Source organism: Leopardus geoffroyi, chromosome A3 (assembly GCF_018350155.1).
Source record: "Leopardus geoffroyi isolate Oge1 chromosome A3, O.geoffroyi_Oge1_pat1.0, whole genome shotgun sequence".
Lineage (NCBI taxonomy): Eukaryota > Metazoa > Chordata > Mammalia > Carnivora > Felidae > Leopardus > Leopardus geoffroyi.
In genome coordinates this window covers 90,233,474-90,253,770 of record NC_059336.1, presented here as the reverse complement: position 1 = coordinate 90,253,770, position 20,297 = coordinate 90,233,474, and the positions used below count along the sequence as shown (strand labels likewise).

The 20,297-nt window shown below is 43.2% G+C and overlaps 1 protein-coding gene across 5 annotated transcripts in view; it reads right to left on the bottom strand.

The window, feature by feature from the left end:
- Positions 1 to 2,971: 2,971 nt before the first annotated feature.
- Positions 2,972 to 20,297, bottom strand: part of DGUOK (deoxyguanosine kinase) — a 29,741-nt gene continuing 12,415 nt past the window's right edge. For 2 of the 5 annotated variants that reach the window (XM_045446494.1, XM_045446499.1), the window contains 5 exons: positions 13,052 to 13,239; positions 9,204 to 9,351; positions 4,343 to 4,458; positions 3,636 to 3,735; positions 2,972 to 3,196 (listed from right to left, as the gene is read on the bottom strand). In XM_045446494.1, coding sequence (XP_045302450.1) covers positions 3,170 to 3,196; positions 3,636 to 3,735; positions 4,343 to 4,458; positions 9,204 to 9,351; positions 13,052 to 13,239 — 579 coding nt within the window. In that variant the 3' untranslated portion in view covers positions 2,972 to 3,169. The other 3 variants (XM_045446495.1, XM_045446497.1, XM_045446498.1) reach the window with 3 other exon arrangements.

Sequence of the window (20,297 nt, the reverse complement as noted above, 5' to 3'; positions counted from 1 at the left end):
ATTCTTTTTTTTTAAGTTTATTTATTTATTTTGAAAGGGGGGAGGGGCAGACAGGGAGGGAGAGAGACAATCCCAAGCAGGCTCCGTGCTGTCAGCACACAGAGCCCAATGCAGGGCTTGATCCCATGAACCGTGTTAATATGACCAGAGCCAGAATCGAGTCGGGACACTCATCTGAGTCACCCAGGCACCCCCGGAACATTCACATTCTGAAGGGCAAAGTTTATGCAGGGAAAGAAATGCTGAATTTCTAGATTTTCAGTCTTTTTCTAAGTGAAGAAGGTGAAGGATAGGAGCGTATTCCTAAATTCTAAACCCACTAGCCTTATGTGGTTTTGAGAAGCTGGGCCTAATGCCTCATTCTCACACAAAGACATTGGCACGTGACTTTTTCTCTGCCTGAATACCCTGCCCCATTAATTCTTCAGAATTCGGAACAGTTGCCACTTTCTTAGGGGGGGCTGCCCAGCTTATGTTGGCTCCTTCTGTCATGGGCCCCCACGGAACACCCGTATGTTTCCTTTTGAACCGCTCACCACATAAGCAATTACTTGTCTGCTCTTTGACCCTCACCATCCGATGGCGAATTCTGCAAGGTAAGGACAGCCTGCCTCCGCTGTGCTGTTATCTCCTTGGTCTCTAGCATACAGGAGATACTCACAAATATTTGATGACTGATTAAACGAATGAAGGGTGGGGTCCCAGTGCTCTTATTCTGGCTTTACATTAGTGGTTCCTGAAAATGTAAATGGGAATTAAACATTTGGGCCCCTCAAAGCTAAAGAACCAAAAGCACTGAGTTTCTAAAACGTACCTACCATTCAACGTTCATCCCTGGTCTTGTCCAAAGCCTGAAGCGGCAAACAAACACAAGAACAAGTGGGTCCGCAACACTAACAAGAGAATTCAATGGGAAAAGAGAATAATCTTTTCAACAAATGGTGGGACAATTGGATATGCGCATACGAAAGAACGAAGTCGAATCCTTACACCACACACACAAATTAACTCAAAATGAACCACAGACCTAATGGAAGAGCCGAAACTATACAACTCCTGGAAGAAAACTTAGGAGCAAATGTTTGTCACCTTGGGTTGTTCAAAACTTTCTTAGACGTGACACCAAAAGCCCAAGTGGCAAACTAGACTTGGTCGAAATTCAAAACTTTTGTGCTTCAAAGCACACTATCAAAATACACCCGAGGGAATGGTAGAAAATATTTATAAATCATGTCTCTGGTAAAAACTTGTACCCAGAATATCCAAAGTCTCTTACAACTCAATAATAAAAAGCCAAATAACTGAAGAAAGCACAAAGGATTTGGGTATTTTTCCAAGGAAGAAATACAAATAACAAATAGTAACATGAAAAGACGCTCAACATCATTAGCCATCAGGGAATGTAAATCAAAACCAGGATAGGATACTAGGACGGCTATAATCGAAATGACAGCAAGTTTTGGCAAGGACGGGAAAGACTGGGGCCCTCATTTATCACTGCAGAGAATGTAAAATGGTGCAGCCACTTTGGAAGAGTTTAACAGTTCCTCCAGAGTTACCATTTGACTTGGTAATTCCACTCCTAGATGTATATCCAAGAAAATTTAAAATCCAAAAATCTGTATATGAATTTTCATAGCATTATTCGTAACAGCCCCAAAATGGAATCCACACGTCTATCAACAGATGAATGGATAAACAAAATGTAGTATATCCATACAATGAAATATTTCGTCACAAAAAAGAACGATGTACTGATGCATGTTACAACATGGCTGAACGTGGAGAACCTTGGAAGAAACCAGTCACAAGAGGCTACATATTATGTGATTCCACTTACATGAAATCTCCAGAAGAGTCATATCTAGAGACAGAAAGTAGACTAGTGACTGCCTAGAGCTGCACTGGGGTGGAAGAAGTAAGGGTGCTTACTCTTCTGGAGATTTCATGTAAGTGGAATCAAATAATGGGGAACAGGGAGTGACTGCTAGTTGGTTGGCAATTTTTCTTGGGGTGCTGAAGACATTCTGGAATTGACTATGGTGATGGTTGCTCAACCCTATCGACCATACTAAAAACCACTGAATTGTGCACTTTAATTAGGTGAATTGTACAGTACGTGAATTGTATTTCAATAAAACTGTTAAAAATTTAAGTATGATAAAGAAATGCTGTGCTTCCATTTCACGACAGCACACATTTGTCAGAAGCCAATCTCACACTCGTTTCCCCAAGCATAAAGAGAAACACAGGTTTCTGTCTCCTGGGACGCTGACTTCTGAGCTTATTCGTTTTCCTGTGTGCCTGCACGACTGCTAAGGGCTCAGTGCAGGGATTCATGGAGGTGCAGGCTTCTTGCAATGGAGCATTTCGATTCTACAGAGCCATGCATTTTTCTCTTGACAATAAATTGTCCTTGGAGCTTGAAGTGCAGCACAAAAAATTCTTTTTCCAGCACAGTCACTCCATTAAGATCACCTGAAACTCACTGGGTATATTTAGGGCAGGCCAGAGTGCCAGGATGACTGAATCCTAAATGCAAGATGCTGGGGCTTTTGGGCTCATGATTTGTTTTCTCCCTCCCTCCATCTTCCTTTGGCCCAGGTTCTTCAGCTCTAGCACAAAGGTCAGAGCACCCCACACCCCCAAGCAAAAGTGCTGGGTGGGAAGAGACAGGAGCATCCTGGAGTTCGGGTTCCATTCCCTAGTGCTGGGGGCCTGCACTGAGTGTCCACACTCTCCCGAACCTCTGTACTTCCCTCCTTCGTGCCCAGGGCAGGGCTTGGATGGGAGTCCTGGGAACAATCCCAGCCCAGGCGCATCAGAGGGAACAAGTGAGCACACAGGGAAGTCTAGGTGGTGAAGGATTCAAGAGAAAAGCTATGGCTGTTCTCAGGTGAAAATGGCTCATCTAGAGGGAGATTCAGAGCGGGCACCAAGAAATATGCACAGGGATAAACCAACAACTGGATTAACAGAATAAGCAAAACTTCCACTTTATTTTAGAAGCCTTTGAGACATAAAAGACAGTAACTGCAAAGTCGAAGGCTAACCCAAACCATGCACCTGAGTGTCAGAGCACTCTAGGGGCAAAAGGCGATGGAAAGGTGCATGACTTGGGATTTTTCCAGCTTTAGAAACTCAGAGAGCCAGAACATCCCAGGACTGGTTACAGATTATTTACAAAGGTGTTTACCTGTGCGAAAGAGAAAAACCAAAAGTTATATTTCACATTTTTAGCACTCTACAACAGTCCACCCACACTGCATATGTAGCCGAGCCCACGAGGTTTTGTAAGGAAGGGAAAATAGGCATGGGGGAGAAATGGGACCTGCTCAGGGTCATACAGTATCAAGTGGCAGAGCTGGGAATAGAATCCATAAATTGTATTTCCCCAGTTCTAAAATACCTTTGAGGAGGAAGTTAGCTGGGAAGTCAATTATTTAACAATTATTAGCCCAAAATACTTTAGAGAATAGGGATTATATTTGTGACAGGTACAAGGTCCCACGGGCTTTGGAGTGTGAAATGCAATTTGAAGCACAAAGCATAAGACCATCATTCTGAAGTCTGAAGCAAAGACAAAAGCGCAATAAAGGAAAATCACGAGATGCAGGAGTTAAGATCCTCCCCACCTTTTTCAAGAGTTCTTCTTGTTTGGTTTCTTCTTCAGAAAAATCATCATTGACATCCAATACCAGCACTGGAATGTTCAGCAGAGCCTCAAAGTGGAGCCTTGTAAGAAGCATGAACGTTTTAGGGGACAGAAAAAAGAAAGCTGAGCCAACCTTCACATACTCACCAAGTCTTAGTAATCCATAGAAGAGATCTAAAGTCACATGGCTTCTCAATGAAATGGCATGTAAATAGCAATTTGAAAAAGAGTTTAATAAAGTTGGCCAGAAAGAGGAAGGCTGAAATTTCTCTTTAGTCTTGAAATGGATACGGAAGGTCAGAGCCCTACACATTTCAAGTGGACAGCATGCCGAGCCCGAAGGAAGGAAAGGCCAAAACTAGGACTGTCAACTTAGTAAGAAGGACAATTTCTCCAGAAATTTTCAGACCTTCACCCTGAGCTAACTATATCACTATCCTCAATCACAATGTTCAATCTAGGGTAATGTTAAAAAACAAAAAAGGTGAGAAACAGAATCTAATAAAAAGTCTCTTAGTATATAGATTACATCTAACATTTAAGTTTCTGAGTTGGATAATGCTTGGCATTTCCAACCACTCGGTACATTCTCAACCTTCTTATGGGGCTGCGTGCTGAACTCATGTTTGGGCAACTGGCTTGTAGGGAGGCAGGTGTCTGTGTGGTGCTGCCCTCTTCTCTGCTTACCTGGTTGTCTTGTGAACAAGCCAGGCTTCGTGTTGACTGTGAAGCTGCTCAAGATATGCCAGCTCAATTCCTTTCTCCTCTTCCCTGGCCCTGTGGTGTAGTCTCTTCCAGCAAACCTAAAAGACAATCCCCAGGCCCTGCTGAGCTCATGTGTTATCCTGGCTGTGACAATGCAGTCCTCAGGGGCTCTCTGACTCAACTCATGATGTCTATCCTGAGAACGGTAAGCCATGACTTTGCTTCTACTGTCTGGTTTTCTTATTCAATCACAGGGTAATGGCAAACTTCATCAACCCTTTTTTTTCTTCTTCCCAATCCCATCCAGGAAGTCCCTAAATTCTCTTTAATCTCTCTCACCTCTGTCCTAGTCAGGTCCTTATCGCCTCTCACTCAGATGGTGGCAAGAGCCTTCTGGCTCTCTGCGTTCTGGAGGCGGTGAAGTGCATGGGAACAGCACAGGCCTTAAAGTCAGAAAACCCACAATTCGATTCCTGTCTTCGCCTTGTACTAGTGGTGCAAGCTCTGTGGGCTTCCCTCTCCTCCCCTCCACTCACCCCATGGGGAGGTGGTGAGGACTCACCAAGGTAAGGCATGTCAAGTTCCTGGCCAAAGCTGCTCTCTCCTCCCAGTGAGACCCCTCCACCCACCCTTCCTGAGTGCTGCAGGAGAGTGGCGGTGCGCTCCTTGCTGCGAACACTTCCCAGGCTCGGTACTACCTACAGCCACAGAGCCCCAGGTTCAAGGAAGCATGAGGAGCATATTTACAAAATGGAAAATCTGAAACACGACTTTCATATCCTTTCACTCACTGAGTCTGCAGCAGAATGCAAACTCTGCCCAGGTCGAAGATAAAACAAAGAAGTAAAAAAAAAGTGAGGCTTAAGACTAACTCTCCTTCCCTCCCCCTTTCCAGAGAGTGCATGATTCCACTCTGCCTTCACCTGGTAGAAAAGTCTGAAGCACACTGGCTCAGAGAATGTCTTCTTCTCCTTTACCTGTCGCACAAGGCCATCCCAGATGCTGGCCATCCCTCCTACCTCTCCACCTTCATCCTTAGCACCTCCCTGGACTCAGTGCCATTAGCCGGATCGGACCCGCAGGACAGGCCAAGCTCTTTACCACCTTGAGACTTTTGCTCCAAATCTTTGCTTTGCCTGATTGCTTTCCTTCCTCTTTCCACATGGCAAACATTTCATCATTCAATGTCACCTGTCCTGGGAAGAACAGGTGGAGTAGCCCACTGATCTAGGACTACCCTCTTTCAAACACTTAAAAAACTTTATCCCAAATGTAAACTTTAGCTGCAAATGAAGCACACAATACTCCCAAAGACGCACAGAGTCCTTGCTGTTTCCCTCTCACTCAGCCCTTCCTCTAAGGGAACGAAATCATGTAAACAAATTTCATTTATGAGCTTATGTCCAACTTTTCAAACTGATTAACAGAGACAGATCTGACACGTTAATACTTCTAGCACCCATTCCTTCTCGCCAATCTTTTCCCCTAATCAACTATCATCCCAAACTTAGATGAAGTCCTTGTCCTTGGGATTTTATAATTTACTTAGACAATAGGTAAACCAACATGCAAAACAATGAATCAAGTGCTAAACTGTGAGCTTTGGATCTTTCTTCAGTGTAGCAGTTCAGATCAGGGAGGGAGCAGCTGAGTCTGAGTGCCCCAGAGTCAGAGAGGTGTTCCCTGGAGGAGGCAGGCCCCCCCCCCCCCCCCCCGCCTTTACTTCTAGTACCAGCTCCTGAACACCACTCGGAGAGCCGGCGCTGTGCCAGGCCCTGGGGAAACACAGGCTGCCGGTGGCATTTCAGCTGTCTCAGGAGACAGAGGGAGGTGTGTACAGGGAGCTCTGAGAGCACAGCGGCTGGGAGCCAGAGTCTGTCTTGTTCAGGGCCGAGCGCTGGGCTGGCACAGCCAGTGGTCAGTGAAAACTCTGTTGCCTGCCGCCGTTCGCTGAGTCCATTTCTGCCCTCGTCTCCCTGGCTCTGTTAACCTTTTTTCCTGCTTTCATCTTCTCCATTTCTACTTTCTTTCACCATGAACCTGCTTTCTTCTTCCTCTTTCTGCCTATACACCCCACCCTTACTGCTGATGGCTTCAAGACATTTCCCCTTGTTCTCCTCCCTTCCCCATCACACAGCTTTACACCCCCAACTTCTAGCTGCCCAGTTCTCGATACCACAGCAACCAATGTTAATTTTGTATACTTTCAGAAATATTTTATGCATATACACATTCTTACCACCACTTTAAAAAAAAACACCATACTTGTAAAAGGTGTCCCACTACATCCCCTGTGCTGGCTTTTCTTCACTTAACAATTAGTATTTTCCCATCTTTTTTATGGCTTTAGAGTTTTCCAATGTATGGATAGAGCACAATACATTCAACTGATCCCTACTGATGACCACGTGGGTTGTTTCCAATAATCTGTTATTTACAAACACTGCTGTCTTGCACATGAGCCATTGTGCCCATTTGGGAGCATATTTATGGTATAAATTCCAAGGAGCGTGATTAACAGGTAAACTCCTACTTCGAACATTTGGCAAAATTCTTATTTTACTGGTACGGCTACATCAATTTTTTTTTAAGTAGGCTTCACACCCAGCACGGAGCCCAGTGTAGGACTTGAGCCCATGACAGTAGGATCAAGAACTGAGCTGAGACCAAGAATCAGACGCTTAACTGACTGAGCCGCCAAGATGCCCCTCAACAAATTCTTTTCTTCAAAAGTCATATGCAAACAGTTCTTTAGACCTGTGTCTCTTGATATCAGTCCTCATGAAAGGACACACCTGAATGTAAGAAGGGAGGTGTAGCTGCACACAGCAAGCTTCTTGCTGATCTGCCCCCTTGACCAACCACCGCAGGAAGAGAGGCTGCTTGGACCCTGGACTGTGACCGCTAGTGGGTCTGGCCACTCTACTTCCCAAGCCCAAGCCTGGGTGCCACGGGCACCAGGCATTTCCAGCATACTAGCTCCATGCTGCCGACAGTCCCCGGCAGGGCTGCATTCTCTTCCTGATTCCATGGGGCTGGGTGGGACACTGAGGAACAGACGTTTCTCTTTTGACTGTTTTTTAGGTTGGCTTGCTTGTGTTTTAGAATTTAAGGAAGAGCAGGTAGAAAGGAGCAAAATGCCCTACTGAGGTCCATCTCACATGCTCTAAACTCAGTATTTCTTTCCCAGGGCTTTGTACTACAGCATTGGGCACTCGCATGGCTTTTCACATGCAGACGTGTTCACGTCTGTTCTCTTCCCTCGGATATGGTCACCTCTGAATCTCACAGGAGGGGGTCAGGGGTGACTTTGGGGAAGGATATCAGCATTCCTGGGTCTCTGGCTCTAAAACCATCAAAAGACCATCAAAATCCACAACCAGTCTTAAAGCTTTTCTGCTTTTTCTACCATTAAGTTGCAAGAAACCTTCAAAGCCCCTCATTTTTTTTCAACAACCCCCCTCATTCCCCCCCTGCTGAAGGAGCTCAGTTAGTCTCTCCTCGAAGGTGTGTCAGTCATACCACCACCACTGCCACCACCACCGCGGCCACCATCATCACCACCACCACCATCACCATCACTTCTCAGTCATTCCAAAGGGCACAAGCAAGTGAGGAAGACTCTCGCTGGCCTTTTCTCCAGCTCCTGCAAGCCTGTGTGATGGGCTCTCCTACCTATCTTCTGACTGCTCAGTCTGCTCTCAGGCCTGCCCCTGTCCACAAGGCTCAGTCCCATCTCTAAAAAGCATGGCCTCTAAAAAAAAATAAAATAAAATAAATAAAAAGCATGGCCTCTAATCAGAAAGGAGCTTTCCTCCTAAGATTATGCAGTATATCCGGTATTTGACTATACATTACATATGTCTCAAAAGCCGAGAGCAATACACCTCTCAAAAAATACCTCCAGCCTTGACTCAGAATCCCACTCCAGAAGAGCCCTTGGAGACCACTAGTCTCAGCCACTGGATTTAAAAGACAAGGACCCCTCCAGGGGAAAGGTGTCCAGGGTCACTGCCAGTCAAAGACTCTCCTTCCTGGTGCTCCTTCTATGATATCACCCTATTGCATACTAGGCTGGCTCCAGGGTCCAAGCCAGAGAGTCATAAAATGTAACTTCTGTAGTCCATCCTCAAGGTTCAAAAGGCAGCTATAGGGGCGCCTGGGTGGCTCAGTCGGTTGGGCGACCGACTTCGGCTCAGGTCATGATCTCGCAGTTTGTGAGTGCGAGCCCCGCGTCGGGCTCTGTGCTGACAGCTCAGAGCCTGGAGCCTGCTTCAGATTCTGTGTCTCCCCCACCTTCTCTAACCTTCCCCTGCTCACGCTCTGTGTCTATCTCTCAATAATAAATAAACATTAAAAAAAATTTAAAAACAAAACAACAACAACAACAAAAAGGCAGCTATAAATTACAGTAGTATCAGGGTGAGGTGAGGAAACTCTCCACTGCATCCCAGCATCCTATTCAGGAAACCATCAAGACCACCCCAGACTCTGATGGATGACCCAGTTGGAGAGAAGGGAAAGTTGAGGCAACGGAGTACAGGTGACCTGGTCAGAGGAGCCAATCTGCAAACCCTGGGTGATAAAGACAATTCCCAATTTTCTCTGTGTTGTTACTACATTGAGAGAGTCCCTTTCAGTCATTTGCTTTAGCCCTCTACTGCAGAAGCCTGTGGGAAATGGGGTACTCGATCCCAGAATGGGAGGGTGTTTACCCTCTACCCACCATGCTCCAGATAATACCCACAATCTAATTTCTCCAACCAGAAAATCAGGGGTTGGAGAATGTCACCTCTCAGGTTTCATATGGCTGGGAAGCTTAAGGCTTGAAGTTCTGCATTACCTGGGGAGTAGCCTGGAGGTAGATGAAGCCATGTAATTTGACCCGGCTGGCAAACTCCTGCAGGAGAAAAGAATGCCAGTCCTGATAGATATGCCATTCGATGTCACTGAGGGAACCATTTTCAAAAAGATTCTTTGCAAAGATATACCTGGTTGGAAATGTAAGTGGGATTGGGGGAGGGGAGAATGGGAAAGGGAATAAAAGGCAAAAGGGAGAGAAGCAGAAAAATCAATAACCAACTTGTTCCACGTCTGTTCAAACCACTTAACCTTTCTAGCTCCTCATCAATCTTTAGAAATCTGAATTCTTAACCTAGATCTCCTTCCTTGTCCAACGGCAAGATGGGAAATAGCATCTAGACTTTAGAAGCCAAAATCACAGCTCTCCAACAGGACTGATCTACTGGGAGAAAAGGGGCACTGGAAAAGAATATCATTGGTTGCTAGCAATTTTCCCTGCTGGAAGCCAGTCAGAACATACAGCATATGGTGCATGAAAACTGAAACTTTTGAGATTTCTCTATTATTATTGTAGCAAGCCTTCAAACAGAAAACCAACCTAGGGCTTGTGAGGGCTTCTGAGTCTCCAAGGCTGCTGAGCCATCCTCTCATACAGCTAACAAGTGGAGAAGGAAACGTACTGAAGTGGGGTCACCCATGCAGCAGGAAATGCATTTCTCACTTACTACAGTATTACCAAGAGAGCAGACCTTCCCCCAAGCACACATGAGCTCTTCTTTACTCGTTTCCTCTGTTGCTGAGCTTCTAATCCAGGTACAAGAAAGCTAAATCTAAAAATCAAGCTAGCTTGAGCCTTGCTTACTTCCACAACAAAAGGAGCATCTGGTAAATAGGAGATCAGAGCTAACAAGAAACCCACTGCTTCAGAAGGGTCAATTCTGCTTTCAAACGTCAGGCATCTTGATACAAAACACAATCTACATCCTAAACAGTGAACACCAGTTTCTAAGGCAACGCTTAGCAACTGGCCACTTCTGGGAAAATGAAATTCAGAATCCTTGCGTACGAATGGCCCAGGGAAGTATACACCACAAGGCCGCAAGTGTTGCGATTAAAAGAATGGGCTGCAGTGTCACATTCCTGAGTGTGAGCCTGGCCCCCAAATTCATAAGCTGCGTTACCATGGGCAAGCCATCAAACTCCCTGAGCCCATTTCTTCCTCTATACAAAGAGGTAACAGTAGAACCCAACTCGGAATTGTTGTGTTGACTGTTTGTAGGACAAGGTGCTTGCTGGAGTGACTGGTGCATAGTATTCAAGACATCGTAGTTGTTACTGTACCTACTTCTTTGCTAGGCTGTAAAGAAACTAATCTGGGAGCTCCAGAAGTCAATTCTCCCAGTCTGGAATGGTTTAGCTATGGTCTAGCTGAAGGCAACAAAAAGATGACTTCTCTAACTCAATTTCTGAAAAATATTTTCAGCTTCGTCACAATTTAGAAACTAAAATCTTATAAAGAGAAAAAACATATCTGTTATAAGCCTTTACGAGGGGTCCTCATCCTTCTTGAGGATGAGCACTTCTTTCTCCCAGCTGGTGTTGATGGGGAGAGAGGGAGAAGGTTGGGGTACAAAGGGCTAAGGGAGGGAACTACTGCATGTAGGTGCCGCAAAGAACAAGCGTAAGGACCCAGGCATCAGGGCCCCTGTTCTTTTTTTCAACGTTTTTTTTTTTTTTTTTTTTTTTTTTTGGGACAGAGAGAGACAGAGCATGAATGGGGGAGGGGCAGAGAGAGAGGGAGACACAGAATCGGAAACAGGCTCCAGGCTCTGAGCCATCAGCCCAGAGCCCGACGCGGGGCTCAAACTCACGGACCGCGAGATCGTGACCTGGCTGAAGTCGGACGCTTAACCGACTGCGCCACCCAGGCGCCCCATCAGGGCCCCTGTTCTAAAAACACATGCTTTTGTTTCTTTTAACTCAAACCAAAAAGATTTAGGTTTCTTCCTCCCAGTCGTCCCCTCTCCCAAACAATTTGTGTTCCTCCTTTGAGACACACATCACACACGTGTGCACATGTGCAGTCTCAGAGTCCTGTTAGAGTAGGATTACCCTGAAGGAAGGGACTGGGTCTCCTTTGCTCACTGCTGAGTCCCAGGATCCAGCCTGGTGTCTGAACATACAGGGATTTAATAAATCTGTGCTTGAGCAAATGAATGAATGAATGTTTTCAAAATGTTTGAGAGAGAGAAAGAGCATGCACGTGAGCAGGGGAAGGGCAGAGAGAGAGGGAGAGAGAGAAAAATCCCAAGCAGGCTCTGCGTTGCCAGCATAGAGCCCTGATGTGGTGGGACTTGAACCCATGAACTGTGAGATCAAGACCTGAGCCGAAACCAAGAGTGGGATGCCCAACCTACTGAGCCACCCAGGTGCCTCAAGTGAACGAGTTCTTTAAATAGGGGAAAGGGTCTGGGGGTGCCTGGGTGGCTCAGTCGGTTGAGTGTCCGTTTGACTCTTGATTTAAGCTCAGGTCATAATCCCAGGGTTGTGGGATCAAGCCCCGTGTCAGGCTTCACACTGATCGTGGAGCCTGCTTAAGATTCTCCCTCTCTCTCCCTCTACTCCTATCCCCTGCTAGCACACGCTCTCTAAAATAGAAAATTAAAAAAGGGGAAAAGGCCTAAGTTACCGTTAGGATTAAATAAATTATCTTTTCTATCTCAAAAATGCCCCCCTCTGAAGAAAACATCTAGAATGTATAGCTGTCTATAGCAAAATCAGTTCTCATCTCTTCCTTTACAAGTAAATGTTAAGATCTTATACCTTCTAAACCAAGTATTCTTTTTTCTGAGGGGGTCTCTCATATGCCTACTTCACCAAAGTGCTGGAAATAAAAAAAAAAAACCCATGGTGAATATGTTTCCAAGCAACCAGGGTTGTTGTATGTAAGTCATCTTCCCAGTCCAAGAGGCATGGCTTAGGAAAGGGGAGAGAAAAATATGCAGTAGTAAACCCAACAAATAAAAAGAACCAAAATCTACAGCCCAACTACCTATAATTCACATATTTAGCTTTTATAAAGGGTAGGCTCTCTCTCTCTTTTTAATTTTAATATTTTTGAGAGAGAGAAAGCACAAACGGGGGAGGGCAGAGAGAGAGGGAGACACAGAATCCAAAGTAAGCTCCAGGCTCTGAGCTGTCAGTATAGAGCCCAACGTGGGGCTTGAACCCATGAACCGTGAGATCTTGACCTGAGTCAAAGTTGGACACTCAACTGACTGAACCACCCAGGTGCCCCTTAGTAGGCTCTCTCTTGGGGTAGAGAAGGAATATGTAGCCCGTATCTTGCACTGTTTTGCATATCTTGTATGACATATCTTGCAGTGTTTTGAGATATTAAAAATTACATGACATTTACAAGTGTACCCGTAGTATTTTCCTACATGAGGCTTTATGGAACACCAAGAAGTAGAATTGGTTTGTCTAATCTGGAAGTATATGGGTAACTATTTCTTACATCTTCAGAAGTAAATGGGCAATGAAAATGTAGCATTTTTCAGGGCTCCTGGGTGGTTCAGTCACTTATGTGTCCGACTCTTGATTTTAGCTCAGGTCATGATCTCACCATTGTGAGACTGAGCCCCGCGTCGGGCTCCGCACTGGGCATGGAGCCTGCTTGGGATTCATTCTCTCTCTCTCTCTCTCCGCCCCCCCGCCCCCCGCTTGTGTTCTCTCTCAAAATAAATAAACTTAAAAATTTTTAAAAGAAAAAAGCAGCATTTTTCAAAGTATACTTTTCAAAAACCACAGCGGAGCAGGGTTTGAGCAAGAGAAAACATGCGGTGCTGAGCACGGGGCCTGTGCCCAGTGGAGGGCTCGGGGTCTTACCTGTCACTGTACACGGACCTCTCAAAGATCTGTACCGCCTTCTTGGACTGTAATTGTTTCTCAGGAAAGGGCTCCAGCTGTACTTTTAGGCGGCTCATAAAAGAACATGTCTGGAATGTGTAGGACCATCGTGCTGGTTCCTGGTACATCATATCCAGCAAGTTTCCAAGATTTTGAGCAGTGTAGGCCTAAAGGGAAATTACAAAAGAGGAGAATTTCCTAGAAGGTACATTTACTTCATGGTGTTTGCTCCCCACACCCATGGTTTAATATCAGTGAGGGAAACAATTACAGAAGTTTCCTTCTAAAAAAATGTAATCATATTCCCCAGTTTATTCAAAGCCACATAATCAAGGAAGAGATTTTCCTACCTGATTAGGAGAGAATTTGAGAGGGAAAGGACATGCCACCTTCAGCATACCAGAGAAGAGCAGAAGAAGAACCACACGCAGAATGAGCACATTCACTGACTGGTTTGTGGAGTCTGTCTGACGAAGAGTTCTCCAACAACAACTACTTGGAATCAAATCTTTCCATTGTAACACTATGTTGCCTCTCTTCTGAGCTTCCATCCCTGGCTATTTCTTTCTACAACTCCAACCCAGACAAGGAAGCAGCGGATTATTCGAAAATCCAACTAACCAACCAAAGAGAATTCTCTCTCTCTTTCCCTCTCAATGAAGGGATTAAAACAGCCAAGCAAAACCTTCCTCCTCCATTCTAGAGACTTTATGAAACATATTTAAAGACCCACCTACTCGGCACGTGCAGGTGGGAACATGGGTCAGATACTCGAGAGCCCTGATTCTTTCCTGGGCTCTGCCACTGACTCAGCACAAAGCCCTTTGGCTCTGCATTCATTCAACCGCCATTACCTGAGGGCCTGCATGGATGAGGCGCTACATGGGCTCCATGCTGTAAGGGGTTCGGAAAACAAAACTAAGATTTATTTTCAGTGTTCACTATGTTGTTATCTCATTTAATCTTCAAAACAGCTTCACGAAGACGGAACTACTGTTATGCTCATTTTCCTGAAAGGCAAGTCCACTCAGAAAGATTAATTAAGTAACTTACTTGTCCAAGGTCCCAAGGTGAGTAAGTGCAGAACAGGGACTCAAACCTGGCTTCCTCTAACTTCATTCTAATGTTTCTCTATATAAAGATAAGCTTGGAGGTCAATGATACGTGGAATTTCCACAGATGGAAATGGGGATTAAGAGAGCATTTCGGGGGGTGCCTGGGTGGCTTAGTCGGTTAAGCGTCTGACTTCAGCTCAGGTCATGATCTCGTGGTTTGTGTGTTCAAGCCCCGCATCAGGCTCTGTGCTGACAGCTCAGAGTCTGGAGCCTGCTTCGGATTCTGTGTCTCCCTCTCTCTCTGCCCCCCCCCCCCCCATGCTCATGCTCTGTCTCTCTCTGTCTCTCAATAATAAATAAACATTAAAAAAAATTAAAAAAAAAACAAAAAACATTTGGGTGGAGAGAAAGATATAGGAGGTGTAAAAGGTTAGACAACCATAAGTGGTCCAGTTTGGCTAAGGATCAACCCTAGATTACACAGAAGGCTCCCAGCTCTCTGAAAGGCTTCACTGGGAGCAATGCAGGTAAAGCAGAATGGATCACAACATGTTTTCCCTCCTTTCAATCCTCCAATCCGCAAACACACAGCAGCCTCACAAACGGCTCCTGGTTACGAGCTGGAAGTAGAAGCAGGGGGATGAATTAGAATCCACTGGAGTCTCTGATGGTGTCATTAGAAACTGTAGGGAGCCCTTGGGGTGTGGCACAGTTACCAGACTGCGCAGAAGACCACTGAGTGGAGCGAGCTGCTGTGAGTACAGATGTACTAGGTGGACCAGGTGGGAGCTATTCCACCGGCAGGCTTTGGGCTACCAAAGGGAGGCCATTCCAAAACAAAAAACTGTACAGGGTCTACACGATTTCTGAAAGAACCCACCTCAGCTACAGAACAAATGCAGACATCCCTTCAAACATAGAAACAAAGAGAGGGAAATAACTGGATATAGAAATATTCAGCAATTCAAAAGGAGAAAGCCAATGTGTGTGCTCAGGACAAGCAGCCCCTTAGGAGACAGAGCTGTTGCCAGAAAAATCTCAATGAGAGTTAAGGGACTGCCACATAGATAAGAACAGGCTGTCATTAAAAAAAAAAAAAAAAGGAACAATAAGAAAAGAACATTCTTAGAGGAGAAAAACGAAATTGCCATAACAAAGCACTCAATGAAGATGGTAACTAGCACACTGTATGCTGCAGTAAACCTAATTAGTGAATCGGCTCAAGAAATTGTCCTTAAACTAAGAGAAAAAAAAAAAAAAACAACCAGAAAAGGATGACAGAAATGAAGACACGCAGGGTAGAAGGAAGAGATCCAGTGTGCACTGTCATATCGTGGCAGGGCTTTTTTTGGCCTCTCCTTGTCTTTCCTCTGGAAAGACAGATCAGGATGTAATGTCACCTGTGTTCCACCTTACAGTAATTAATATGATTTTGTATCAAACAACTTTCCAAACAAGAGCTAAAATGATCCACAACTCCATAGTACCTGTAGCTCAGACAAAGCTATCTAGGGAGATGATTTTCCTTCTTATGAGACAAGAGTCCAACACAGGGAGAGGAAAAGCCAGCCCCAACAAAGAGATGAGCAGAGGAAGACCCCTACTCATAAGGTGTGCGTCTCCCTCTCATCAGATTTCATCATCACTGAGAATCGCTATCTAATAGAAACATGTAGGATCTCTAGGTATTTGAGAACAGTTTAAAACCATGGAACAACTAGGAGTTATAGTAAGAAGGAACTGATCAGATAGAAAAGCTAAAACTAAAAAATTAAAGAAAAGCTCTGAGACGTGAGACTTTCCACCAGAGAAATTCACTGAGTACCATAAGAGATTTCATATATATTTACATATATAGCTTTCATAAGCATAAACACACACACACACACACACACACACACACACACACACACGAACCCATAGCTGGACCTATCCTGCCAAAATGTCGACGATTCATAAAAATAAAACAAAAATCTAACAAGGGGGAATCACACAAATTACTTATTTAAAAAAAAAAAGGGGGGGGGGAATCAGGGACACCTGGGTGGTTCAGTCAGTTAAGCATCCAGCTCTGGCTCAGGTCATGATCTTGTGGTTGGTAAGTTCGAGGCCCGCATCAGGCTCTGTGCTCACAGCTCAGACAGAGACTGAAGCCTGCTTTGGGTCTGTGTCTCCCCCTTTCTCTACCCCTCCCCTGTTCGCACTCTATGTCTCTCTCTCTCTCTCTCAAAAATAAACATTAAAAAAATTTTTTAAAAAAAGGATCAAAACCATATAAAATACTTCTCTACAACAGAAACTACCTTTTATATTCCAGAGCAAAAAAACAGACATTTTTTAGACAAGCAATCACTCAGAAATTATACCACCCACATACCCCTTCTGAAAAAAATTCTCTAAAATATATTCCAACCAACTGAAAAATTACAAAATGGGAAGATGTGGTAATGAGAAAACAGTGGTCAGTGATCAACCGGTAGAACAGAGTGAAATGTAACTAAGGAACTATTATTTAAATGGCTATAAAACTGACTGCCAAATTTCTATTGTTAAAAGAGACATTTCACAATGGAAAAGCATTCAGGATCTACAAAATTTCAGATAATTTTAATATACTGGAGAAGAAGATAAAAAAAAGTAAGAAAGTTTTGTTTTGGTTTGGTTTTCCCTTTCACAGAGACTCCACTAACATTAAAAGATAGGTTTAAACATGTACATTTTTATGTTTATATATGGGGGGGGGGGGGAAACAGAGAGAGAGGGAGACAGAGGATCCAAAGCAGGTTCTGCACTGACAGCAGAGAGCCAGATACAGGGCTCGAACTCATGAGCCATCAGATCTTGACTGGAGCTGAAGTCAGACGCTTAACCGACAAAGCCACCAGGCTCAGCAGCACATGTACATTTTTAATTTAAACGTTTCCACTGTTAGGATAAAAACAGTATGTTTCTCATGTGAATAAAGGGGAGAAAAATGAAAGAGAATATTAAATATAGCAAAAAGGAAAAAAAAAAGATGAAAGCATAAAATAAGGTGATAGAAGAGAGAAAATACCCAGGAAGGCAAACCCTAACACTGGGTAAAAACTAAAAATCCTATTTGAAAGAAAAATACCTAAAACAACACAAACTCTGAATAGTAATTGAGAAAGAAACAGTTGTCCAGTAACTCTACCCCCCAAACAGCACTGGATCCATATTATTTAAAAAATGATTTCTATCGTACCTTCAAAGAATAGATAATTCCTATGCTAAAACAGTATAAAACTTCTCAATTCATTCATAACCCTGATGGTAAAACCTGTTAAAAAATAGCAATACCGGGGCACCTGGGTGGCTCAGTCGGTTAAGCGGCCGACTTCGGCTTGGGTCATGGTCTCGCGGTCCGTGAGTTCAAGCCCCGCGTCGGGCTCTGTGCGGACAGCTTGGAGCCTGGAGCCTGTTTCAGATTCTGTGTCTCCCTCTCTCTGACCCTCCCTGTTCATGCTCTGTCTCTGTCTCAAAAATAAATAAACGTTAAAAAAATTAAAAAATAAAATAGCAATACCAATTAAATATATAAATATACATGCAAAATTTCAAACAACCTAGTAGCAAATTAATGGGACAGTATACCATGATCAAAAGGGTTCATTCTAGAATGTACAAACGGCACCACTATCAAATCTATTGACTACTACTAAGAGATTAAAAAAAGAAAAACCCCATGATTATCTCACTAGGTACTAAAAGGGCTTTTGATGAAAATTCAACATCTGATCCTGAGGAAAATGTTACTATCCTAGTAATTAGAAGGGCACTTGCCGCACATGATCTACTGAAACAATTAACAATCACAGAACTGAACACTGATGCGTCAGATGTAGTTTCATTAAAGACAAAACAAGATAAGGCTAACTAACTGTCAGTGCTGTTACAGTTAGTATTGTTCTGGAACTTCTACCCAATAAAAGAAAACAGAAGTATGGATATCAGAGAACTCTTAACTCTTACAAATGATCAGTTTTTAGAGAAAACTATTATTTTCTAAAACCTCAAGCAGATAAAGCAAAAAAAAAAAAAAAAAACAATAATGTTACAAAAATTAAGTCACATGAGACAAATACGGTTAACTGCTTTCCTTCAAAACAGTAATAACTTTGAAAAAGATGATGGGAAAACAGATCCCAGTCACAATAATAAGAAAATATATAACCACTCAGGAATAAACTAAACAAGAATACTATTATGAAAAGTAAATAACGACTTGGGGAAAATTAGCCTCCTATAACTTTTAAAGTCACACAGAGAGCAAAATAAAACCATAAAAGCAAGAGATAGAAACATAGGCACAGATTTTTATAATCTCAGATTGAGGCCTTTTTAAACTTTAACATCAAAGGCAGTAATTACAAGAAGATTTTATTACATAAAAACTTAAAAGCATTATATGGCAAAACACATCTTATATAAAGATAGAAGAAAAATGACAAACTGGGGAAAGTATCAGCAATATAGGACAGAGTTGAGATACTTAACATACAGTGAGTTCTTATGAAGCCATTACAAAAATGTGAAGATCTCAATAGGAAAAAGAAAAGCAAGAGGTCTGAATAGACAATTCACTAAAGAATAGTAATAAATGACTGATAACATAAAAAAGATGTTGAATTCATTGGTAATCAAAGAAATGTAAAACAAAGTAACACACCATTTTCTTGTCCCTCATATTAGAAAGGATGAAAAACAGTAACACCCAGTGTCGCCAAAAGTATGGGGAGAGTAGTACAACTTTTCTGTAGGAAAATTCTGTAAAGTATATATAACAAGTGTCAACAAGATGTGTAATTTCTGGACATCAAAATTCCAATTGTAGATTATCCTAAGAAAACACAAAAGTGCACAAAATTTAGCTATTAAAAAGAAAAAAGATGTAGCTACAAGGATATTCATCATTGTAACACTGCTTATAACAGGAAGAAATTAATACATGTAATATTATGTATTAAATTAAGTATTTTAATTATGATATTATGCAGTAAACTGCGATCGTTAAAATGACTATGAAAGGAAGACCTTGTATATCAAAACCATGCAGGTAACAATTACAATTTTTGCTTAAAAAAAAGGAAATGTAGGGGCGCCTGGGTGGCGCAGTCGGTTAAGCGTCCGACTTCAGCCAGGTCACGATCTCACGGTCCGTGAGTTCGAGCCCCGCGTCGGGCTCTGGGCTGATGGCTCAGAGCCTGGAGCCTGTTTCCGATTCTGTGTCTACCTCTCTCTCTGCCCCTCCCCCGTTCATGCTCTGTCTTTCTCTGTACCAAAAATAAACGTTGAAAAAAAAAAAAAATAAAAAAAATAAAAAAAAAAAAAAGGAAATGTATATATGTTTTAATATATTAACATAGGTGTATTAACATATTAACATAGGTGTATATAAATATATACATTTTCTCCTCTTTAGAAAGAAATCTAAAAGAACAAAAATGTTAACTATTTCCCTCTGGATAATGGGACTACGTGAGTATTAATTTTCTACTGCTGCACAACAAACTGTGCCAAAGTCTGGTAGCTTAAACAAAAAGAATGTTCATTATCTCAGTTTCTACGGGCAAGGAATTGGGGCACAGCTTAGCTGCCTGGTTCTGCCTTGGAGTTTCTCGAAAAGTTTCCGTCAGGATGTTGGTGGAGGCCAGTCATCTGAAGACTTCACTGGGGCTGAAGGATCAATCCATTTCTAAGATGATTCACACTCTGTTGGCAGGAGGACTCAATCATCCCTTGCTTCATGGGCCTCTTCACAGACAAGGCTGCTTCGTGACATGGCAGCCGGCATCCCCAGAGCCAAAAGTGATCAAGACAGAACAAAGTGGAAAATACAATGTCTTTTATGGTCTACCTTAGAAAGTCCCACTGTATTCCTGCTATATTCTATTCATCAGAAGCAAGTCCCTAAGTCCAGCCCACACTCAAGGAGAGAATTAGGGTCTACCTCTCAAAGGAAAGCTCATCCACCTATTTGTGGATGTATTTTTTAAATCCCTGTAACAGGTGACCTGCGGCATACTCAGAAAAAGATAGGTAATTTATTTTCTAAATGGAAAGCTAATTTCATAAATACTCCCCCCCCCCACACACACACACGAAGAGGCAATTTAAAAAACATATATCCACAATAAGCATGAAGTGCC